Raw genomic sequence first — 25,734 nt, forward strand, 5'->3', positions numbered from 1 at the left:
TGAGCCACCGCGCCCGGCTTTATTTACGTATTTATTTCAAGATGGAGTCTCGCTCTGTCGCCCAAGCTGAAGTGCAGTGTCATGATCTCGGCTCACTGCAACCTCCGACTCCCAGGTTCAAGTGATTCTCCTGTCTCAGCCTCCCGAGTAGCTGGGATTAGAGGCGCGCACCGCCACGCATGGTTAATGTTTGTATTTGTCGCCATGTTGGTCATCCTCTCGCCTCAGCCTCTCAAAGTGCTGGGATTACAGGCTTGAGCCACCGCGCCGGCCTCGGATTTATTTTGAAGGAATCCGCTAATGGAAGAAGTACAGGGGCCAGTGGGATTATGGAACACGAGTCCCTCACCCACTCCGGGACAAGGGTGACCGGGGGTCTGAGCCGAAAAAGCTTACAGGAAGGATCCCAGGCTATAGTCCAGGGCGGTCACCAGAGAGGCCAAGCCACCAGTCCAAAGTCGCACGGCCGGTGAGTCAGCGTCGGAGCCATCCTAGGCTCCCTCTCCCCTCCCTATCTCTGCTTGTGTTCCCACGCCCCACGGTGGCCAAGGCTGCCCTCCCTCCCCTGGTCTCAGGAGTCACCATGGCCACTGTTTCATAACCAGGCTGGAGAGCAGGAAGAAGCACCCAGCTCTGAAAAGGCCTCTCCCCTCGGAGAAGGTCTCGGCTCCCCTTCCTCCTCACGGGTGTACAAACAGACTCCTGAGGTGTGAAGATCCACCCACAGCCCTCCCACCCTACCCACCCCCCCCACCCTACCCCCCCCCCCCCCACACACACACAGAGGTTCCCAGAAGACGTTCCTGGAAACATTCTCAGAGAAAGGAAGAGGAAGGAGGAGAGGAATGAGGGAAAAATGCACTCAATGATTTTTCAGGGATGGAGGGTGGACGGAGCGCAGAGATGTGGGAAATCCGGGCTTCGGTGCTGGAGGGCTGGAGAAGAGAGGGAGGCCTACTAGTCTTTCCACCCTATCCCATTGCCGTAAACCTACTGGAATGGAGATGTTTGGGCTAGAATTTTTGTTTTTTTTTTTGAGACAGAGTCTCACTCTGTCACCCTGGTTGGAGTGCAACCTCCGCCTCCGGGGAGGAAGTGATTCTCCTGTCTCAGCCTCTTGAGTTGCTGGGATTACAGGCGGAAGCCACCACGCACAGCTACTTTTTTGTATTTTTAGTACACATGGGGTTTCACTATGTTGGCCAGGCTGGTCTCGATCTCCTGACCTCAGGTGATCGCCTGCCTCAACCTCCCAAAGTGCTGGGAGTACAGGCATAAGTCACTGCACCTGGCCTGGGGCCAGACATTTTAATTTCTTTTCTTTTTTTTTTTTGGGACAGGGTCTCCCTCTGTTGCCTAGGCTGGAGCGCAGTGGAGCTTCCATCTCAGCCTCTTGAGTAGCAGGGACTGCAGGAGCAAACCACCATGCCTGGCTAATTAAAAAAATTTTTTTTTGGGTAGAGACAGGGCCTTGCTATGTTGCCCAGGCTGGTATCAAACTCTTGGCTTCAAGGAGTCCTCTGGCATTGGCCTCCTCAAGTGCTAGGATTACAGGTGTGAGCCACAGAAACTTTCTGAACACAGTCTCCTTGAAGAATCAAATGAAAGCCTGGACACTACCCCTTCCAACCAAATGCTCATTTGCATTCAGTCAATAAAATTTATTAGGCACCTACTGTGTGTCAGGCACTAGGAGCTGATGTAACCAGCAGTGATTTACACAGAAAAAAAGTCATGTACAAGTACAGAAGTCTCCTGAACCCATTGTGGGGATCCTCAGCTCCCCCAGTAGGTCCTGAGGCTCCAGGATAACACCCTCAGGGATCAGGAGAAGGCCCTGACCCAAGACTCAGGAAATCCCAGCCCGAGGCCAGGTGCGGTGGCTCATGCCTGTAATCCCAGCACTTTGGGAGGCCAAGACAGGCGGATTAATTGAGATCAGGGGTTCAAGACCAGCCTGGCAAACTTGGTGAAAACCCATTTATACTAAAAACACAAAAATTAACTGGGCATTGTGGTGTGAACCTGTAATCCCAACTACTGGGGAGGCTGAGGCAGGAGAATCGCTTGAACCCAGGAGGCAGAGCTTGTAGTGAGCTGAGATCCCACCACGGCACTCCAGCCTGAGCCACAGAGCGAGACTCTGTCTCAAAAAATAAAATAAAATAAAGAAAGACATTCCCACTTCAGCTCCACCCTGATTTCCTCTGGAACTCTGGGCAAATCCGTTTCATCCTCTGGCCTCACTTGACCAGTCTGTAAAATGGGAAGGCAGTTGGTCCCAAGTAGATAATGGACCTTAAGTGAAACAGTCCTGAGTTCCAGTATACCTTCAGTCTGGAAGGGACCCTGGGAAAGGGTGTTTTTATGGAATCCTGGCATTCTTAGTAATTCAGAATATCAGGGTTCACACACCAGCGCCATCATTACAGATGAGGAAACGCAGGTCCCTCAGTGCCAGGGGCTTGACAAAGGACACTCAGAGTCAGAGTGGATGCCAAGGAAATCCAGGGTCCCCTGATTCTGTGTCCTGAATGTAGTTTTCCTCCTATACACCACTCCTCTGTACCTGTTTTCTTTCTTTCTTTTTTTGAGATGGAGTCTCTGTCACCAGGGTTAGAGTACAGTCACGAAATCTCAGCTCACTTCTTCTGCCTCAGCCTCTGGAGTAACTGGGATTACAGGTGCCCACCACCATGCCCGTTTTTTTTTGTTTTTTGTTTTTTTGAGACGGAGTTTCACTCATGTTACCCAGGCTGGAGTGCAATGGCGCAATCTCGGCTCACCGCAACCTCCGCCTCCTGGGTTCAGGCAATTCTCCTGCCTCAGCCTCCTGAGTAGCTGGGATTACAGGCACTCCACCATGCCCAGCTGATTTTTTGTATTTTTAGTAGAGACGGGGTTTCACCATGTTGACCAGGATGGTCTCGATCTCTTGACCTCGTGATCCACCCGCCTCGGCCTCCCAAAGTGCTGGGATTACAGGCTTGAGCCACCGCGCCCGGCCCTTTTTTTTTTTTTTTTTATTTTTTAAGTATTTTTAGTAGAGACAGGGTTTCACCATGTTGGCTAGTTTGGTCTCAAACTCCTGACCTCAGGTGATCCACCCTCCTCAGCCTCCCAAAGTGCAGGGATTACAGGCATGAACCATGGCGGCCGGTCCTCTGAGGTTCCTGTTTTCTTCTGTCCCTCTGCCTCCCAGAATCTCTCAATTACCCACCAGCACTCCATCATCCAGGAATTTCTCTCAACCCCTTCCTGACATTGTTTATATGATTTTGCTCCCTGCTGGATAAGAGAGGACAGTCTGGGACACGTCCTTAAACTTCTTTCTGAACCAGCTCCCTGGGGACCCTACCCCCTAATGAAGGAAGTTGGGTTGCTTGAGAACGGGTATGGTTTCATTAGCCAAGATGCTAGGCTATCAACCTAGGTAGGAACCTTGTGCCATCCCCTGCCCGGCTCTGGGCCTCAGCCTCCTTGTCAGTTACTTGGGAAAGTGTTGAATTCATTATTTCTGGGGGTGAAATGCACCCTCAGGCTGGAGTTAGTAATAATAATGCAATCATTAACTGCTCAGTAGTAAGGGTTGTTCTGAATGCTTAACTATGTAACTTGCACCATTCTAAGCACTTCCTATGGTCCATTCATTGTTTTACACTCCAGTTTCGCATAGAAGCCTCACAACAACCCAAAAAAGCAAGTGCTATTAGGATTCCCATTTTGTAGACGGTAATACTGAAGTCCAGAGGGGTTATGTCACTCATCTAATATCACACAACGAGGAAATGGCGGAGCTGGGATCCCAACCAAGGTCTGTATGGTTACGTGACTTCCTCTCAATCCCAATGAGAGTCGTAGCTTACAAAGGAAGGTGTATTTGGGACTCATAGGACTAATTAGGACTAATTAAGAGCCTCCATTGGGTGGGACTCCGATTCAGTCCATGACGTCACGAAGGAGCCCAGTGACGTCGGCTAAGGCGGGCGTGGGAATCCACGCGCCTGCCAGCATCCGTTTAACGGCACCGCCCCCTGACCCGCCTCACTTCCGCGTATATTTGCATATTCAGCGAACGGACGTCGGTACGTCAGCCTCGACGCGGTGACGTCAGGGTGCGCCTCTGCGATTCCCTCCGCCGAGCGTACGTATTTGCGTACTGACGCACGCATGGCCCCGAGCGGGCGGGGGAGGAGTAGAGAGGCCGAGGCGCCCCGCCCAGTCAGCAAGGTTGCGCGTGCCCCCGTGAGACCGCCAGGATGGTGGTGGGCGCGTTCCCTATGGCGAAGCTGCTATACTTGGGCATCCGCCAGCTCAGCAAACCGCTTGCCAACCGCATTAAAGAGGCCGCCCGCCGAAGCGAGTTCTTCAAGACCTATATCTGCCTCCCGCCCGCTCAGCGTGAGTCTGACCCCAACTCCTTTCAACCTTTTTTCCTTTTTCCAACCCCTCTCAGGTGGTTGCCCAGGGGATGGACTTTTGTCCACGACCAGTCACAGCCCGAACCGGCAAAGTCTAGTGGCCAATAGGGAGGGCTTCTGATAGAGGGGCGTGCGGATAGCCCAATAGTCAGGGCGTGGCGTGGCGTAAGGGGCAGGCCAAGGCGCCACCGCGCAATTTGGAAATACCAGCCAATAGGGGAAGAGAGTGCTTGGAAACTGACGCCCTGTTAAACCAATAGTGTGAGGGATGGGAAAAATTTGGACGGCGGTTTCCGGGACAGAGGAGCTAGGGGAGGGGCTGAGGAGAAACCGGACGGGGTCCTTTGCCCGGCTATCCTTGGGCGACTTGATTTCTAAAGCTGCACCCGCTCCCTCAATTTCCCCGCTGATCTGGGAGGTGGAAGGTGCTTGTATATTATCCGTTGAGGACATCGGCGTGCCTCAGTTTTACTTTCGGCAATAAGTCTGGGTTACGGGCAGGGTTCAGGAGTGAAGTCTGGGTTCTGGGGGCACGGCCTGGGAATCTGGAAGAGGACTTTGACCCAGAAAGGACATTCACCTGTGTACTCATTAATGTGCTCATACGCCGTCCTTTCATTCGGTAGACAGACTGTGCGGGCTTTTTGGTCAGCACTGGGAGATGACACTCCTGATCCGTCATTGTCAACCCAGAGTGGTCGGGAAATTGCGAGGCCTGGAGCTCAGAGGAGCTGGCTGACCCAGGGACAGGAGGCCAGCAGGGCTGCCTAGAAAGGGCCACCCGAGCTCAGATCTAAAGGGCATAGTAAGGTCCAGCGCAGTGGCTCACGCCTGTAATACCAGCACTTTGGGAGGCTGAGGCGGGTGGATCATGAGGCCAGGAATTCAAGGCCAGCCCGGCCAGCTTAGCGAAACCCTGTCTCTACTAAAAATACAAAAATCAGCTGGGTGTTTGGTGGCGCTCACCTATAATCCTAGTTACTTCTGAGGTTGAAACAGGAAAATAGCTTGAACCCGGGAGGTGGAGGCTGTAAGTGAGCCTAGATTGTTCGACTGCGCTCCGGCCTGGGTGACAGAGACTGTTCTCAATCAGTCAACCAATAGAAATAAAGGGCAAGTAAACACCCAAAATATAAACTACTTTAAAAAGGTGATCCGTGTGCTATGTGGGAACATAAAATAAGGGAATTTAGCATAATTGGCTGGATCAGGGAACTACTGAAACCACCTTTGCAAAATTATGCCTGAGACAATGAAAGAGATCTAACTTAACTGACTCCAAGCTGTCCTTGTTCATTCTGGGCGAAGGCTGAGCTAACTTTGGGAGAAACTTAGTTTATAGTTTAAACAAACACAGTAACAGCTGTTTCCCAAAGCAGACCTTCTTTTCTGGGGACTAACATTAGCTACAAGATTAGAAATTATGATTTAGGAATCATGCAGCTGGAGGCTACAAGATTCTGGCCCTCCCTAAATGCTCCTGAGATCAGTCAGTGCTTGAGATATTTTGGAGACCCTGCACTTGATGGATCAGCTGGTCCCTCCCAGATAAATAAACTGGCTCATCTGATCTTGTGGCCCCTACACCCGGCAACTGACTGAGCACAAGAAGACATCTCGGACTCCCTATGATTTCATCTCTGACCACTCAGCACTCCTGGCTCACACTGGCCTCCCCCCACCCACCAAGTTAGCCTTAAAAACTCTGCTTCAATGGCAACAAAAGCCAAAATAGACAAATGGCATCTAATTAAACTAAAGAGCTTCTGCACACCAAAAGAAACTAACATTAGAGTGAACAGGCAACGTACAAAATGGGAGAAAATTTTTGCACCATCTGACAAAGGGCTAATATCCAGAATCAACAAAGAACTTCAACAAATTTACAAGAAAAAAACAACCCCATCAAAAAGTGGGCAAAGGATATGAACAGACGCGTCTCCGAAAGGAGACATTTATGCAGCCAACAAACATATGAAAACATGAAAAAAAGTTCATCATCACTGGTCATTAGAGAAATGCAAATCAAAAACACAATGAGATACCATCTCATGCCAGTTAGAATGGCGATCATTAAAAAATCAGGAGACAACAAATGCTGGAGAGGATGTGGAGAAATAGGAATGCTTTTACACTGTTGGTAGGAGTGTAATTTGTGGAAGACAGTATGGCGATTCAATTCCTCAAGGATCCAGAACTAGAAATACCATTTGACCCAGCAATCCCATTACTGGGTATATACCCAAAGCATTATAAATCATTCTTTATCAAGACACATGCACACTTATGTTTATTTTGGCACTGTTCACAATATTAAAGACTTAGAACCAACCCAAATTCCAATCAATGATAGACTGCATAAAGAAAATGTGGCAATTATATACCATGGGATATTATACAGCCATTAAAAAAGAATGAGTTCATATCCTTTGCAGGGACATGGATGAAGCTGGAAATTGTCATTCTCAGCAAACTAACACAACAACCGAAAACCAAACACTGCATGTTCTCACTCATAAGTGGGAGTTGAACAATGAGAACACATGGACGCAGGGAGGGGAACAGTACACACCAGGGCCTGTCGGGGGGCAGGGGGCTGGGGGAGGAATAGCATTAGGAAAAATACCTGATGTAGATGACGGGGTGATGGATGCAGCAAACCGCCATGGCACATGTATAACTGTAACCTGCACATTCTGCACGTGTACCCCAGAACTTAAAGTATAATAATAATAAAAACAACAACAACAAAACTCTGCTCCAGCCGGGCCCATTGGCTGATGCCTGTAATCCCAGCACTTTGGGGGGCCAAGGTGGGTGGATCATGAGGTCAAGAGATCAAGACCATCCTGGTCAACATGGTGAAATGCTGTCTCTACTAAAAATACAAAAATTAGCTGTCTCTACTAAAAATACAAAAATTAGGTGGCACATGCCTGTAGTCCCAGCTACTCCAGAGGCTTAGGCAGGAGAACTGCTTGAACCCAGGAGGTGGAGGTTGCAGTGAGCCGAGATTGTGCCATTGCACTTCAGCCTGGGCAACAAGAGCGAAACTCCGTCTCAAAAAAGATTAATTAATTAAAAAGAAATAAAACTCCTGCCTCCCGCACAGCCAGCTGTGCGTGTGTTACTATGTCTCTTTCAGTTCTCTTGTCTTGATGAATCGGCTCTGTCTAGGCAGCGGGCAAGGTGAATGAACTCCTTGGGTGGTTATACACCATTCATCTCTCCATCCATTCATTACCTCCTTTAGCTAATATTTTGTGAGATTCTGCCCTGTGCCAGGCCTTGTGCTGGCAATGCTGGCAAAACAGCAGGGACCCAGCCAGCACCAATCTGTGTCCTCAAGGAATTCCTAGTCCAGCGGGGATGTATCTATTCTCCATCAGTGGGCAGAGCTGAGATGGTGGAGTCTACTGGGCACCTGCCTGACCTGGCATGGGGTTCCTGGCAGAGGAGACATCTGAACTAGGACCTGAAGGGTGAAGACATCACCGGAACCAGCAGCAAGGAAAATGTTGGGGCAGAGGGAGAGCATACACAAAGCCCACATGGTTAAGGGAGTGCACCTTTTCCCCTTTGTAAGTCTGGATGCTTAAAGTTTGCTTTCCAGGGCCCAGGATTCTAGGTTCTTTGGGTTTGGTGGGGTCTTTGTTGGGGCTGCAGATCGTAGAGTGGGAAAGTATTAGATTTCACAGTTACCAAAGTGCTTTCCTGTTAGCCGTCTCATTTGACCCCCACAACTGTTTTGCCCCATCTCAGGAAAGAGGAATGACTTCCTCTGGTTTATAGAAGGGAAAATTGAGGCCTTGAGGGCCAAAGTTAATCGCTCAGGTCATCCGCGGAGATTGGTGCCAGAGGTAGAACTTTGGGTTCTGGATTCCTGCACCCAGTTTCTTTCCTCTCTGCCTGTCTTCCAAACACTGTGGCACTCTTAGCATTGTGGTTTAGAAAATGGCCTCTGGAGTCAGACTGACATGGCTTTGAATCCCTGCTCAGACTGGTGACTCTGGGCACGTCATTTAGCCCCTCTGAGCCTCAGTTTCCACTTCTGTACAGTGGGTATGATGTGATAATCACAGTAATGGCCTTGCATTTTGTGCCAAGCCATGTGCTAAGCACCTCCCCGCATCTGGTATTGAGTCCTCACCAATCCTGATGAAGTAGATACTGTTGTTATTCTTGTGTTGTGTGTATACCATATATGCATTATGCTGTGAGTAATACTTACTGTGCTGTTGTGAAGATTAAGTAAATGGATGTAAAATGTGAAGTCAGTGCCTGGCATGGGGTCATGGCTGTCATGTAGATGTTATAGATACAACAGCCAGGAAGAAAACAAAACAGCTTGCCTTCAGGTACCTTACACTCTTGTGGAAGAGGAAGCCAGACAATAAATGAAATAAATAGTTGGCAAGGTGCGGTGGCTCACACCTGTAATCCCAGCACTTTGGGAGGCCGAGACGGGCGGATCACGAGGTCAGGAGATTGATACCATCCTGGCCAACATGGTGAAACCCCATCTGTACTAAAAATACAAAAATTAGCTGAGGGTAGTAGCACTGACCTGTAATCCCAGCTACTTAGGAGGCTGAGGCAGGAGAATCGCTTGAACCCAGGAGGCCGAGGTTGCAGTGAGCTGAGACTGTACCACTGCACTCCAGCCTGGGCGACAGAGTGAGACTCCATCTCAAAAAAATTAAAAAATAGTTAAAATATGAAGCATGTTAGATAGCAATAATTGCCCTAGGGAAAAAATTTACTATCATGCCTCTTTAATTTCCTTTAATTTACAACAGGGTTTGGCAATCTGGCCCACTGTCTGACTTTGTAAATAAAGTTTTATGGTAACACAGCCACTCCCATTTGTTTATGTATTGTCTGTGGCTGCAGAATTGAGTTTGTATGGCCTACATAACCTAAACTATTATTTATTTATATATTTTTGAGACAGGGTCTTGCTTTATCTCCCAGGATGGAGTGCAGTGTTGTGACCCGGCTCACTGCAGCCTCCATCTCCCAAGTGATTCTCCTGCCTCAGCCTCCTGAGTAGCTGGGACTACAGGTGTGCACTACTACTCCCAGCTAATTTTTTGTAGTTTTAGTAGAGTCAGGGTTTTGCCATGTTGGCCAGGCTGTTCTTGAATTCCTGACCTCAAGTGATCCGCCCACCCCGGCCTCCCAAAGTGCTGGTATTGTAACCATCCAAGGGGTTCACCTTGCCTGCTACCCAAACAGACACAATTCATCCAGACAGGAGAATTGCAGTAGAGGAAGAATCATTCACGCAGAGCCAGCTGTGTGGGAGACTGGAGTTTTATTATTACTCAAATCAGTCCCCATTTGGGGAGCAGAGTTTTTAAGGATAACTTGGTGGGGTAGGGGTGGGAGCCAGTGAGCTAGCGGTGCTGATTGGTCAGAGATGAAATCACAGGGAGGCGGAGGTATCTTCTTTCGCTCAGTCAGTTCCTGGGTTGTGGGGGGCTACAAGATCAGATGAGCCGGCTTATTGATCTGGGAGGGGCCAGCTGATCCATCAAGTGCAGGGTCTGCAAAATATCTCAAGCACTGATCTCAGGAGCAGTTTAGGGAAGGTCAGAATCCTGTAGCCTCCAGCTGCATGATTCCTAAACCATAATTTCTGGTCTTGTGGCCAGTGTTAATCCTAAAAAGGCAATCTAGTCCCCAGGCAAGAAGGAAGTCTGCTTTGGGAAAGGGCTATTTGTTTAAACAATAAACTATAAACCTTCTCCCAAAGTGAATTCAGCCCAGGAATGAACAAGGACAGCTTGGAAGTTAGAAGCAAGATGGAGTCAGTCAAGTTAGATCTCTTTCACTGTGTCAGTCATAATTTTGCAAAGGCAGTTTCAGTGTTACAGGCGTGAGCCACCATGCCCCGGCCTCAAAATCTAAAATATTTACTCTCTGCCCCTTTAAAGGAAGAGTTTGCTGACCCTGCTTTAGAACAGTATCCCTGCCCTTGTTTTTTATGACATTGACATTGGAGCCAGTTGTCTGATTGATTGCCTGTCGTGCATTCTGGAGTCTCCTGATTGCTTCCCCTGATTGGATTTGCGTTCCACAGACTTAGGTGCCTCCTAAGGACATCAAGGACATCCCCTCAGGGGGGCCATGAGGTCTGTTTGTTCGGTCATTTGTAATGGTAATTTGGGTGGCTTGGTTAAGGTGTAACCATGTCAAGAACCTTTCCTTTTCCTCTTAGTAATGAATAAGCAGTAGATTTGTTTAGAAGGTAGAGCCGGCAGGATTTCCTGTGGATTGGGTGTGAGACAGCTGGCTGGAGGAGGGGCAGGTTGTGCAGAAAGATCTGGAGCTCAGTCAGGGACAGGTGGAGCTGGAGATGCTCCCAGATATTGCAATGCACTGGCTTCTTGCATTTACACCTTTTAATTACATTATTATTGTCTTCACACTGCTAATTGCCCTTTGCTCTGGCCCTCAGCCATGGCATTTGGAATTTCCCAGGGTGCACTGGCGGCCCTGCATTCTCTCACACCAGACATCCTGAGCTGACCAATAAATCCAGTATCTATCTGTACCTTTGGCTGAGATGCTTTTGACTCAGCAGGCTGGGCCCAGCTGTCTCACAGGAGAGGCTGTAGCTGTAGCTGTGGCTGCCCGAGGAAAGAACAGTACATGCTAGAAGCATAAATCATCGATGATGCACCATGCTGGGGAGGCAGAGATCTTTTTAAACACAGAATTCCTTTGTTTAAATTATTTTAGCCCCAAAGTAAAGGAGGTAGGTGATTCGAGCAGGTTGAGCCCACGCCTGCAGAGTGCACTTTTGGCGCTTCCAGGGAGGCTGTGAGATGTCTCTGGGCAGTGGGAAAATACCAGCTCATCTCTGCTTATTCCTTTGGCATGTGCTGGCCCGTTTTCTGGTTTACCACACACGATAGGGAGTAGAGTGACTGGCCCCCAAAGATGTCCACATCGTAATCCCAAGAACCTGTTGAATATGTCACCATGCACAGCAAAGGTGACTTTGTAGCTGTGATGAAGTGAAGGATTTGGGGATGGGGAGGTGATCTTGAATGATGCAGGTCAGGTCAGTGTGATCACAGGGGGCCTTATAAGGGAATGAGGAAGGCAGGAGAGGGAGTGATTTGAAGATGCTGCCCCGCTGGCCTTGAAGATGGAGGAAGGGAGGCATGAATCAAGGAATGCGGGCAGCCTCTGGAAGCTGGAAAAGCCAAGGAGATGGATTCTCTACTGGAGACTCCTGAAAGTTACACAGCCCTGCCGACACCTTGAGGTTAGCCTAGTGAAAGCCATTTTGAACCCCCGCCTTTTTTTTTTTGAGACAGAGTTTCATTCTTGTTGCCCAGGGTAGAGTGCAATGGCACAATCTCAGGTCACTGCAACCTCTGCTTCCCAGGTTCAAGTGATTTTCCTGCCTCAGCCTCCTGAGCAGCTGGGATTACAGGTGCCCGCCACTTTGCCTGGCTAATTTTTTCTATTTTCAGTAGAGCTGGGATTTCACCATGTTGACCAGGCTGGTCTTGAAGTCCTTGAACTCCAAAGTGCTGGGATTATGGGCGTGAGCCACCACGCCTGGCTCCTTTTTTTTTTTTTTTTTTTTTGCGATGGGGGTCTCACACGGTTGCCCAGGCAGGAGTACAGTGGCATGATCTCAGCTTCCTGAAACCTCTGCCTCCTGGGTTCAAACGATTCTCCTGCCTCAGTCTCCTGAGTAGCTGGGAGATTACAGGCGCATGTCACCATACCTGGCTAATTTTTGTATTTTCAGTAGAGACAGGGTTTCACTATGTTGGCCAGGCTGGTCTTGAACCCCTGACCTCAAGTGATCCACCCACCTCAGCTTCCCAAAATGCTGGGATTACAGGTCTAAGCCACTGCGCCTGGCCCCCATTTCAGACTTCTGACTTCTGGAAATGTAAAATAATAAATTTGGGGCAGGTACAGTGGCTCATGCCTGCTATCCAGCACTTTAGAAGGCTGAGGCAGGAGGATCACTTGAACCCAGGAGTTCAAGACCAGCCTGGGCAACAAAGCTAGACCTTGTCTCTACTAAAAACAGAAAACAATTAGTGGCTCGTGGTGATGCATGCCTGTAGTTTCAGCCACTCAGGCAGCTGAAGCAGGATTGCTTGAGCCCAGGAGAATGAGGCTGCAGTGAGCTGTGACCGTACCATTGCACTCCAGCCTGGGTGACAGAGCAAGACCCTGTCTCAGATAGTAATAATAATTAATTTGTGTTGTTTTGAGCCACTGTATTTGTGGCAGTTTGTTGTAGTGGCCGTGGGAAATGGATACATCAGGATTATTCATTCAGGTTGCTGAGGTCATTTTTTCAGAAGTGCTCGGCTTTGTGGCCATTCTAAGGAATTAGGCCGTGGACTTCGTTTCTTTCTTTTTCTTTTTTTTTTTTCTACATAGCCATCTGATCCAACACTTGGTGGCTTCACACAGTAACTCTTAGCTGGGTGCAGTGAATTACTTCAGGCCAGGAGTTCGAGACCAGCCTGGGCAACATGGCAAAACCCCTTTTCTACTAAAAACACAAAAAATTCGGCAGATGCCTGTGTTCCCAGCTACTCGGGAGGCTGAGGGAGGAGAATCATTTGAACCCAAGAGAGGCAGACGTTAAAGTGAACTGAGATCATGCCACTGCACTGTAGCCTGGGCAACAGAGCAAGACCCTGTCTCAAAAAGACAAACAAAAAACCCAGTCACTCTTAGTTTCTGTTAGCTCTGTGGCTTGTCTGGGCTCAGCTGGACAGTTCTTTTGCCCGGTGCTGCTTGGCGGGCTCTCATCCAGGTGTAGGCGGAGGTGGCTGGGCTGGAGTCATCTGGAACTGTCACTGGGATTGCGGTGTTGGTTCCCTCTCAGTGTAGTCTCTGGGCCTCTCTTCTCCATGTGGTCTGTTCTACAGGATATCTCACATGGTTTCTCAGGACTCCCCAACAGCCAGATTTTCATGCAGGAAGCAGCAGAAGCTGCAGGTTACTTAAGAGCAAGGCCTGGAACCTTCCGGCATCATTTCCGCCACCCTCTATTGATCACAGCAGCCCCAGGCACAGACTACAGTGAATGTGGGAAAGGACTGCACAGGGTGTGATACGGAGGGGTCCCCAACGGCAGTCTGCCACAGAGTAGGCACTCTCGGCTTCGGATCTTGGCACTGCCACTTACTAGCCGTGTGACTTTGAGCAGGGAGCTTGACCTCTCTGAGCCTCCATTTCCATATTTATCAAATGGGGTAATAATAGAACTTATCTCCTAGGATTCTTGTGAGGATGCATGAGGATAGTGGATAGGAGAGCCCCGGCCAGGACATGCCCATCTGGTTGCTAGTACAGGCTGGGAATATACATGAAATCCTTTTTTTTTTTTTTTTTTGAGACAGAGTCTAACTCTGTTGCCCAGGCTGGAGTGCAGTGGCACAATCTTGACTCATTGCAGCCTTCACCTCCCAGGTTCAAGTGATTCTCCTTCCTCAGCCTCCTAAGTAGCTGGGATTACAGGCACCTGCCACCACGCACAGCTAATTTTTGTATGTTTAGCAGAGATGGGTTTCACCATGTTGGCCAAGCTGGTCTTGAACTCCTGACCTCAGGTGATTTGCCTGCCTCGGCCTCCCAAAGTGCTGGGATTATAGGCATGAGCCATGGTACCCAGCCATGTTTTATTTATTTTTTTTGATATGGAGTCTCACTCTGTCACCCAGGCTGGAGTACAGTGGTGCGATCTTGGCTCACTGCAACCTCCGCCTCCTGGTTTCAGGCAGTTCTCCTGCCTCAGCCTTCCGAGTAGCTGGGATTACAGGCTCACACCACCATGCCCAGCTAATTTTTTGTATTTTTGGTAGAGACGGGGTTTCACCATGCTGGCCAGGCTGGTCTTGAACTCCTGACCTTGTGATCTGCCCATCGTAGCCTCCCAAGGTACTGGGATTACAGGGGTGAGCCACCGCGCCCAGCGCATGTTTATTTTTTATTAACAATTTTTTTTTTTGAGGCGGAGTTTTGCTCTTGTTGCCCAGGCTGGAGTACAATGGCACGGTCTCAGCTCACTTCAGTCTCCACCTCCCAGGTTCAGGTGATTCTCCTGTCTCAGCCTCCCAAGTAGCTGGGATTACAGGCATGTACCACCATGCCTGACTAATTTTTATATTTTTGTAAGAGACTGGGTTTCAGCATGCTGGCCAGGCTGGTCTCGGACTCCTGACCTCGTGATCTGCCCACTGTGGCCTCCCAAAGTACTGGGATTACAGGTGTGAGGCAGTGCTCCTGCTGGCTTTGACATTCTTTGTGGCTGTCACAGCTGGGAAAGACATAACTAAGGCACACAGACTCAGATGGAGGAAGTGTGTTATTGGCTGCATTTAAACTCACTGCTCCTTTTATAGTTCCACCCTTTATTATGCTGAGGCATTTGCTGGAATTTGCTCATGCGCTCATGGCTAAATCTTCTGGCCGATTTCTGAACAGGACTCTTTTTCAGAAGGCCCTGCGTAGAGGGCTGGCTGAGTTGCAACCTGAGTGCATCCCAGGGAATCTACTTGCCCTGGCCACAAGCAATATGCCAAATGGACAGGAGAGGGCACCCCTGTCAGCCGGGGGATGGCACCTACCTGTGAAAGTGCCAGAAGTCATCTGTGTCAGTGACCCTGGTATAGCTCTGTATCAATTTATGCTCATCTGTAATTAATTGAAAACCCAGCCGGTAAATGTCAATCAGTCCATCAATCAAAAGGGTGTTTTTTTTGCCGGCTTTTTAGTAAGCCCTGAGGAAGGCCTCTTCGTCGTTGGTGTGGTGGCTTAGTGGTGTCATTGGGAACCTGAGGTCTGTCTCTGCTGTGTTGATGCTCAGGCAGTCCGCATTGCCTCAGTAGGGCTGCTGCGGCTCTGGGCATCGTGCCTTTATGCTTCATAAGGGAGGAAGTCTGTGTGTGTGTGTGTGTATGGAGGGGCAGGTGGCCAGCTAAGTGAGGGGAACATCTTAAGGAGGAAAATCCTTTTTCAGAGGCCCCCAGGAAACTTCCCTCACTGCTAGCTTACCACAGCCGGGTCACCTCCCATCCCTTGGTGTATGGGAGGTCACGGTGGTGAGTATCAGCTTCTAAACTGTAAGGGAGGCAGGGAGGTTGGAATTAGACTAATATTACAAACAATAATATAAAGTAGCACTGGTAATCAGGAGCACTAAAGCTGTTCTGAAGTCTGTTTTCTTTTCTTTCCTTTTTCTGTTTGTTTGTTTTTTTGTTTTGAGATGGAGTCTCACTCCACGCAGGCTGGAGTGCAGTGGCGCGATCTCAGCTCACTACAACCTCCATCTCCTCAGTTCAAGTGATTCTCCTGCCACAGCCTCCTGAGTAGCTGGGATTACAGACATGCGCCACCACGCCCGGCTAATTTTTATATTTTTAGTAGAGTTGGGGTTTTGCCCTGTCGGCCAGGCAGGTCTTGAACTCCTGACTTCAAGTGACCCACCTGCCTTCCCCTCCCAAAGTTCAGGGGTTACAGGTGTAAGCCACTGCACTGGGCCTCAGCCTCTCTGTTAACTGCATCCTCTGAGCCTTAGAAACTCCGGAGTGTCCTCTATACCAAGTTGAGTTGGTCTCTGCAGGCCTGGGAGGAGAGTAGAGGTGGGGATTATTTTCTGGGGTGTGGCTGTGCTTCAGTCCATTAGGAGGCTGAGTAATTCATTAACTCAACAGATCTTTATTTAGTCCCTGCTGTGTGCCAGGAACTGTTCTAAGAGGCATGACCCAGTAGTCAACAGAACAAAGATCCGTCTTCTCATGAGGCACATTTGAGGGTATTAGTTACTTGCCTAGTGATGCCAGGGTCAGAGAGGTGCTTCATCCCGGATTTCCTGCCAGATTCCCAGGCTGAATCCAGCGACTCACCCTGCATCGCGTGCCCATCCCAGCACAGTCTCTGTAGCCAGGGAATGCAGTGCCCTAATTGGCCAGGCTCAGGAGTGCGGTTACCTTCCTCTGAATCGCTTGAACCAAAAGTTGGGGAGAGAGGATCCCCCAAGATGCTGGGCAGATGGAACCAGTCTCCTCTGATAACTGGACCACTGTGTGTTGCTGCAGTCTTGGGCTGCTGTAATGGAAAGATGAAGCCAGGTCTCTGGGAGGAAGCACTACCCCGCTATTGTGGCCCATACAGTTCTGTTAACACTTGGAGCACCTTTAGAGCAAGCTCAAAACTGGCTGGATTGGGTGGGGCGCGGTGGCTCAACCCTGTAATTCCAGCACTTTGGGAGGCTGAATCCGGGGGATCACCTGAGGTCAGGAGTTCAAGACCAGGCCTGGCCAACATGGTGAAACCTCATCTCTACTAAAAATACAAAAATTAGTCAGGTGTGGTGGTGCATGCCTGTAATCCCAGCGATTTGGGAGGCCGAGGCAGGAGGATCACTTGAAACCAGGAGGCAGAGGTTGCAGTGAGCCAAGACCACGACACTGCACTTTAGCCTGGGCGACAGCAAGACTCTGTCTCAAAAAAAAAAAAAAAATAGAAGTCACTTCCCCACTGGCTCCCAAACTCCTCCTCTTATGTTTAATTATTAGCCCTCAATTATTTTGGTATATTCTTTGTTGAGATCTATACAATGCAGTGTTCAGATCTAAAGGCTACAATTCAGTGAGTATTGGTAAATATACATACCCATGTAGCTAGGACCTGAGATATAAAACATTGTCATCTAGAAAGTTCCCTGCCCTGTCTCCCTATCTGATTTCTCTGCTTATTGATTTCTCTGCTTACTGATTCTGCCTGTTGTTCAACCTTATGTAAATGGAATTCATACACTATGAATTTTATGTTTAGCTTTTGTTCATTTGATACTTTTTTTTTTTTTTTTTTTTTTAAAGATGGGGTTTCTCCACGATGGCCAGGCTGGTCTTGAACTCCTGACCTCAGGTAATCCACCCACCTCGGCCTCCCAAAGTGCTAGGATTACAGGCGTGAGCCACCGCGCCTGGCAATTTGATACTTTTTATTTTTGAGATTAAGTATCACTCTCGCCCAGGCTGGGGCGCAGTGATGCAATCTTGGCTCACCGCCATCTCCGCCTCCCAGGAACAAGCAATTCTGCCTCAGCCTCCTGAGTAGCTGGGATTACAGGTGCACACCACCATGCCTAGCTAATTTTTTGTAGTTTTAGTAGAGAGACAGGGTTCACTATGTAGGCCAGGCTGGTCTTGAAGTCCTGATCTCACGTGATCTACCCGCCTTGGCCTCCCAAAATGCTAGGATTACAGGCGTGAGCCACCATGCCTGGCTATTTGATACTTTTGAGATACTTGTGGCTGCATGTATCAGTAGTTTATTTCTTCTTACTTCTTCCTTCTTCCTCCTCCTCGTCCTTCTTCTTTCTTCTTTCTTTGAGACAGGATCTCTGTCTGTCACCCAGGCTGGAGAGCAGTGGCACAAACACAGCTCACTGCAGCCTCAACCTCCTGGGCTCAAGTGATCCTCCTACCTCAGCCTCCTGAGCAGCTGGGATCACAGGCGCCTGCCACCATGCCCAACTCAAGTTATCTTCCCCGCCTTGGCCTCCCAAAGTGCTGGGATACAAGTGTGAGCCACTGCACCTGGCCAGTTTTATTTCATTTATTACTTTTTTTTTTTTTGAGAGGGAGTCTCGCTGTGTCTCGGTTCACTGCAACCTCTGCCTCCCAGGTCCCAGTTCAGCAATTCTTTCGCCTCAGTGTCCGGAGTAGCTGGGATTACAGGCATGTGCCACCATGCCCAGCTAATTTTTGTATTTTTAGTAGAGACAGGGTTTCACTATATTGGCCAGGCTGGTCTTGAACTCCTGACCTAGTGACCCACCCGCCTCGGCCTCCCAAAGTGCTGGGATTACAGGTGTGAGCCATTGCACCCGGCCAAGACATCAATTATATAATGCATGCTGTTTCCGTCAGTGGTATACTAATAGCAATTGCATGATAATTCAATCCAAGAGAAAAATTTTAACTAAAATAACAAAGGATTAAATTTTTTATTTTAATTTATAGATACATTTTTGTTTCAGAGGCATATGATGGGACATTTGAGCGTGAAAGAGTCACGTTAGGGTAAAACTTTATAGAGAAAATAAAATGTAGGTGGGACCTCAAAGGCAGCAAGGAACAATGCAAACTCTTAAAAGAGCTGGTTGGTGTATTTTTAAATGGCTTTGGAGGGAGACAGAGGAGCAGGGGTCTGGGAGCCACTGGGATGTCTTTGGCCCAGATCTTTCCCATCCCCATCACCCCGTGGCCAGGCTCACAGCTAAGCAGGGCCCCTATTCTAGACCTTAGTGGCAGGTGTGGTTTTTTTTTAAAGATGGGGTTTCACCATATTGGTCAGGCTGGTCTCGAACTCCTGACCTCAGGTGATCCTCCCACCTCAGCCTCCCAAAGTGCTGGGATTACAGGCGTGAGCCACAGTGATCGGCACAGGTGTGGTTTTATCCCCAGCAACACCAGGCAGGGTCACTGCAGTTGAAGGGCAAGGCTGAGTCGGCCCTTGACGTCTGCATTGCCCACCAGCCCCATGCCAGAGGAACTGGCTGGCTTTCAATGTGACACTTGCTCCCTGGGCTGTTCCCAGAGTCCTCCTTGTTCACCCCTCAGTCAAGGAGAGGTCCTGGGCTTAACCCCACTCTCAGAGTCACCTGGCATGTGTGGTCCTAGTCTCTAGCTCCTTCTGCTTCTTGCCACCGCCCTTTCCCCTGCCCCCTTCCCATGGGTGCCTAGGTCTCAGCCTCCCTGCTGGCTGAGTTACCTCTCAGCCATCTGCTCCCACCTCAGTTTGAGCCTTGCACTGATTCCCTCCCCTTCTGTCTACTCCCCCAACCCCCTTTGTTTTTGTGGCTTCTGCTGTCTTTCCATCCATGACTGCTATTTTACTTGGGCTTGAGGAGGGAGCAGAGGTATAGGCTTAACCAGGAATCCTGGGGCCAAGGTGGCTTGTTTGATTTTTTTGAGAAAAGTTTTAATTATCTGTTTTGGCCAGGCACAGTGGCACACACTGTTAATCCCAGCACTTTGGGAGGCCAAAGCAGGCAGATTGCTTGAGCTCAGGAGTTCAAGATCAGCCCAAGCAACATGGCAAAACCTCATCTCTATTATTAAAGAAAAAAAAGTCCTGGTCGTTTTGGCTGGACACAGAGGCTCATGCCTGTAATCCCAGCACTTTGGGAGGCCGAGGTGGGAGGATCATCTGAAGTCAGGAGTTCGAGACCAGCCTGGTTAACATGGTTAAACCCTGTTTCTACTAAAAATATAAAAAATTAGCCAGGCGTGGTCACGCGCTCCTGTAACCCCAGCTACTCGGAAGGCTAAGGCAGGAGAATTGCTTGAACTTGGGAGGTAGAGGTTGCAGTGAGCCAAGAACACGCCATTGCACTCCAGCCTGGGCAACAGAGCCAAGGCTCTGTCTCAAAAAAATATAAATAAATAAATAAATAAGCTGGGTGCGGTGGCTCAAGCCTGTAATCCCAGCACTTTGGGAGGCCGAGGCGGGTGGATCACGAGGTCAAGAGATCGAGACCATCCTGGTCAACATGGTGAAACCCCATCTCTACTAAAAATACAAAAAATTAGCTGGGCATGGTGGCGCGTGCCTGTAATCCCAGCTACTCAGGAGGCTGAGGCAGGAGAATTGCCTGAACCCAGGAGGCGGAGGTTGCGGTGAGCCAAGATCGCGCCATTGCACTCCAGCCTGGGTAACAAGAGTGAAACTCCGTCTCAAAAAAATAATAATAATAAAATAAATAAATAAATAAATAATTGGCCAGGCACAGTGGCTTATGCCTGTAATCTCATGTAATCCCAGCACTTTGGGAGGCCGAGGTGGGTGGATCACCTGAGGTCAGGAGATCAAGACTGGCTTGGCCAACATGATGAAACCTTCTCTCTACTAAAAATACAAAAATTAGTCAGGCATGTACCTGTAATCCCAGCTACTCGGGAGGCTAAGGCAGGAGAATCACTTGAACCTGGGGGGTGGAGGTTACAGTGAGCTGAGATTGCGCCACTGCACTCCAGCCTGGGCAACAAGGTAAGACTCTGTCTCAAAAAAAACCAAAACCAAAACAAAACAAACAAACAAACAAAATATTTATATATGTATATACACACACACATACACATTAGCCAGGCATGCTGGTTCTCGCCTGTAGTTTCAGCTACTTGGGAGGCTGAGGTGGGAGGATTGCTTGATCCCTGGGATTCAAGGCTACAGTGGGCCATGATGTTGCCACTGAACTCCAGTCTGGGTGACAGAGTGAAACCCTGTCTCAAAACAAAAACAAGACTTCCTTACTCTCTCAACTGCTGACAGAAATGAGATTCTAGATAGTGTCGTAGGGTCTTTCCTGGCCTTTTTTTTTTTTTTTTTCCAAGACAGAGTTTCACCATGTTGGTCAGGCTGGTCTTGAACTCCCGACCTCAGGTGATCCGCCCGCCTTGTCCTCCAAAGTGCTTAGATTACAGGCGTGAGCCACTACGCCCGGCCTCTCCTGGCTTTTTAATTGTTATCATAAACTATGCTGCAGGATTAAGGAGCCCAGCAACGCCTTTCGCACCTGGACAGGTGAACCTGGCATAAATTCCCAGAAGCAGAATGACTGACTCCAGGGTGTGCATGGATTTACACTTGCACCAGCAAATGGGTGAGAGGGTCCATTTCCTCACAGTCTAGCCACCTGGGGGCTGTTTCTGTTTTCATTTCTCTACTTTGAACTAATTTTAGGCTCACAGAGAAGTTACAATAATAGTACAGAGAGTTCCCACATACCTTTCACTCAGAGTCTCCAGATGATAACATTTTACATAACCACAACGCAGTGAGGCGACCCAGGAAATTAATACCGCTGTAATGCCATTAACTAGCCTGCAGGCCTCATTCTCATCTCAGCAGTGTTTCCACCAGTGTCCTTTTCTGCCTGTTCCAGGATCTTCTCCAGAAACCCACGTTCATTTAGGTGTCATTTTTTTTTTTAGACAGAGCCTGGCTCTTGTTATCCAGACTATAGTGCAGTGGCATGATCACGGCTTACTGCAGCCTCCGCCTCCTGGATTCAAGTGATTCTCCTGCCTTAGCCTCCTGAGTAGCTGGGATTATAGGCACCCGCCAGTTGCCATGCCCAACTAATTTTTGTGTTTTTAGTACATCCTAAATAGACGGGGTTTCACCATGTTGGTCAGTCTGGCCTCAAACTCCTGACCTCTTGATCTGCCTGCCTCAGCCTCCCAAAGTGCTGGGATTACAGGTGTGAGCCGCTGCGCCCAGCCTCATTTCTTTTATTTATTTATTTTTTTGAGATTGAGTCTCACTCTGTCGCCCAGGCTGGGCAGTGGCGCAATCTCAGCTCACTGCAAGCTCCGCCTCCCGGGTTTAAGCAGTTCTCCTGCCCAGCCTCCCGAGTAGCTGGGATTGCAGGCATGCGCCACCATGTTTGCCTAATTTTTTATTTTTAGTAGACAGGGTTTCGCCATGTTGGCCAGGCTGGTCTCCAACTCCTGACCTCAAGTGATCCACCTGCCTCAGTCTCTTTAAGTGCTGGGATTATAGGTGTGAGCCACCAACCCTGGCCTTAATAAGGGAATTTCTAAACATTCCTTGTTTGGAAATTTTTTTCTCATCTTTTACCATTTTTCCCCTATCTTTTATGCTCAGTTGACTTCCTTGTAGGGAAGATAAGGATTTAAGGTTTTTCCCTCTCCTTCTCCCATGTTAAATACCTTTCCTTCCTCACTGGTGAACACTTCCGGTTACCCGTTCCTCGGGAGTTAGCTTCTCAGTAGCCAGCACATCCATCACGACTCTCCTGCCATCCTGTACTCCAGCAGTCGCTGCTGTGTCCTTATGACGACTCTTCCCTATCACTGATGGTAGAGTAGTGGCCGTTATGAGGAATACCTCCCCTTCATTTTACAAGGAAGCAGCCATCAGGTGCAGGCGTGTTCTCAATAGTGGGAAGAGGCGCTTTCTCCTGTCTTATTTGTCCGTAAACCCCCGAGGCCCCGGTCCCCCACCCTGGGGGGGACGTGTTGCGTCCTAGCAGCCCATTTCCTGAGGAAAGGGTTGCATTCCAGCCACCTGCGGTTTCATGCTCAGAAAAATGCTTGAACAATAGTTAACTGTGGCCAAGTATATCACTTTACTTGATTCCGTGGGTTAAGATATCCCTCTTATCCCCTGGAAATCTCCTCCCTGGGACTGGTCAACCACTGTGTTGTGACCTAGAATGTCTGGAGCTCCGGGGCTGAGCGAGATCTGAGCCCAGGAGCTTGGGTCATGAAGTTCTGAGTGGCCCCTGGAAGTGCATGTGACAGTCGAGTGAGAAGAGGGCTTGGGAGATGGTGCCCTGAGAAATCCCAGCCACTGAGGCCAAGGAAAGGGTCTGTAGCAGAGACGGATGGATGGAGGTGTGCCTGGTGCCTAGAGGAGCACACGTCTCTGGGAGGAAGGGTGCTTCATTCTCCTGAGGGGACAGATAACCCCAAAGGCATCAGGAGAGAGAGAGAGAGAGAGAAGGGGGATGGGGGAGCCAGGGACAGGGAGCCATACCCAGTGTCCATGGGGACCTCCACAGATCAGCTTTTTCACTGAGGGCCTGCTCTGTGCCTGATCTGGGGCAGGGGACAGTGCAGTGACTGAGTCTCAGGCCCTACCCGCATGGGCCTCACAGTCCAGTTGGAGAGACAGACTTGTCACCATGCAGTGATGACTCAGAGCAGTCAGAGCTTGGATAGAGGAGCCTAGGGGTCTAGAGGTCAGGAAGGCTTCCTGGGGAAGGGGACATTTGTGTTAGGATTCTCCGGTATGGAAGACAGATGAAAGGGAATGAGTCTGGGGAAAGAGAGTCTGGAAGGAGGTGGAAAACAATTCTCTGTAACCCAAGAGTAGATTCAGACCAGTGGGTAGGATGTACTTCCAGGAGTAAAATTCCTAACAGGGCCGGGCGTGGTGGCTCAAGCCTGTAATCCCAGCACTTTGGGAGGCCGAGGCGGGTGGATCATAAGGTCAAGAGATCGAGACCATCCTGGTCAACATGGTGAAACCCCGTCTCTACTAAAAATACAAAAAATTAGCTGGGCATGGTGGCGTGTGCCTGTAATCCCAGCTACTCAGGAGGCTGAGGCAGGAGAATTGCCTGAACCCAGGAGGCGGAGGTTGCGGTGAGCCGAGATCGCGCCATTGCACTCCAGCCTGGGTAACATGAGTGAAACTCCGTCTCAAAAATAAATAAATAAATAAATAAAATAAAAATAAAATTCCTAACAGGAGTCAGGAAGAGGATATTAAGTTAACATTTATAAACTGAGCATTTTGTCACTTACTCTGTCATTGCCATTCTCCCAGTCCTGCCAGTTGAGTATTTTGATCCCCCAGTTCTGATGAGGAAACACCAAGGCTCAGCTTGCATATCCAGAAAGTCACAGAACCAGGATTTGAATCCAGGTTGCCATTTATTAAGTCCTTGCTTAATAGTCCTTGTGGCTATTTATTAAGGCTGGCCTCATGTTAATCCCAGGGAGCTTTGGGAACCTTGAGAATGTGTCTGACCCAGCCTGTGGTTCAGGGAGGGCTTCTTGGAGGAAGGGACAGTCCAGCTGAGATTTAAAAGATGAATTGGGGCCGGGTGTGGTGGCTCAAGCCTGTAATCCCAGCACTTTGGGAGGCCGAGGCGGGTGGATCACAAGGTCAAGAGATCGAGACCATCCTGGTCAACATGGTGAAACCCCGTCTCTACTAAAAATACAAAAAATTAGCTGGGCATGGTGGTGCATGCCTGTAATCCCAGCTACTCAGGAGGCTGAGGCAGGAGAATTGCCTGAACCCAGGAGGCGGAGGTTGCGGTGAGCTGAGATCGCGCCATTGCACTCCAGCCTGGGTAACATGAGTGAAACTCCGTCTCAAAAAAAAAAGATGAATTGGTATCTTCAAGAGTTTTTTTCAAAACAAAAAACAAAAAATGATGACTTGTGAGCCAGGCATGGTGGCTCACGCCTATAAGCCCAGCACTTTGGGAGGCTGAGGTGGGTGGATCACGAGGTCAGAGGTTTGAGACCAGCCTGACCAACGTGGTGAAACCGCATCTCTACTTAAAGATACAAAAATCAGCCGGGCGTGGTGGCACGCACCTGTAATCCCAGCTGCTTGGGAGGCTGAGGCAGGAGAATCTCTTGAACCTGGGAGGCGGAGGTTGCAGTTAAGCTGAGAGTGCACCATTGCTCTCCAGCCTGGGCAACAGAGTGAGGCTCTGTCTCAAAAAAAAAAAAAAAGAAAGAAAGAAACGAAATGGAAAAAGGCAGAAAAAGAGGAGTGGAGGGGCCAGGCATGGTGGTTCATGCCTGTAATCCCAGCACTTTGGGAGACTGAAGTGGGTGGATCACCTGAGGACAGGAGTTTGAGACCAGCCTGGCCAACATGGTGAAAACCCATCTCTACTAAAACAAAAAATTAGCTGGTTGCTGCAGACGCCTGTAATCCCAGCTTCTTGGGAGCCTGAGGCAGGAGAATCACTTGAACCCGGGAGATGGAGGTTTCAGTGAGCCGAGATCGTGCCCCAGGCAGAAATGCAGCATGGTGTTTGCCTAGGTATGAAATGCAAGAGTGAGCAAAACAGCCCTAGGCCCACCCCTTGCAGAGCTTATGGTCCAGTGGAGGAGACAGAACTGTTGCCAGTGACACCCAGGATTGGTCAGGACTGGGATATGGGAGCCCCAGGGGCTGAAAGAGCCCAGAGGGGGCACCTGACGCAGCGTGGGCAAGTCCAGGAGAGCTTCTTGAAAGACACAGCCGAGCTGCGTCTGTGGAGGACAAGTAGGAATTAGCGGATACGTAGGAGAGAAAAATCCATAAAATCAAAAGATGTTTTTCTGAAAAGATTAATCAAGGGGAGAAAAAAGAAAGAAAACGCAAGTTTTTATCAAAAGCAATGAAAAATGAGACATCGGCCGGGCGCGGTGGCTCACGCCTGTAATCCCAGCACTTTGGGAGGCCGAGGTGGGTGGATCACGAGGTCAAGAGATCGGGACCATAGCAGGGGGATATTAGGAACAATTTAAGCCAACAAATTTGGTAACATAGGCTGGGCACGGTGGCTCACGCCTGTTAGCCCAGCACTTTGGGAGGCTGAAGTAGGTGGATCATTTGAAGTCAGGACTTTGAGACCAGCCTGGCCAACATGGTGAAACCCAACCTCTACTAAAAATACCAAAAAAAAAAAAAAAAAATTAGCCGGCATGGTGGCAGGTACCTGTAGTCCCAACTAATTGGGAGGCTGAGGAAGGAGAATCGCTTGAACCCA

General features: G+C 49.2%; 1 protein-coding gene across 3 annotated transcripts in view; it reads left to right on the top strand.

Annotated features, from left to right (window-relative positions):
• The first annotated feature begins 3,827 nt into the window (after nt 1-3,827).
• Nucleotides 3,828-25,734, top strand: part of OPA3 (outer mitochondrial membrane lipid metabolism regulator OPA3) — a 57,008-nt gene continuing 35,101 nt past the window's right edge. Inside the window, exons 1-2 of one of the 3 annotated variants that reach the window (XM_032262624.1) lie at nt 4,311-4,401; nt 20,971-21,087. In XM_032262624.1, the coding sequence (XP_032118515.1) occupies nt 21,039-21,087 (49 nt within the window). In that variant the 5' untranslated portion in view covers nt 4,311-4,401; nt 20,971-21,038. Of the gene's footprint in view, nt 4,402-20,970; nt 21,088-25,734 lie in introns of all 3 variants that reach the window. The other 2 variants (XM_032262622.1, XM_032262623.1) reach the window with 2 other exon arrangements.

The sequence above is a fragment of the Sapajus apella genome, unplaced genomic scaffold (genome assembly GCF_009761245.1).
Source record: "Sapajus apella isolate SASKATOON/1434 unplaced genomic scaffold, GSC_monkey_1.0 scaffold130, whole genome shotgun sequence".
Classification (NCBI taxonomy): domain Eukaryota; kingdom Metazoa; phylum Chordata; class Mammalia; order Primates; family Cebidae; genus Sapajus; species Sapajus apella.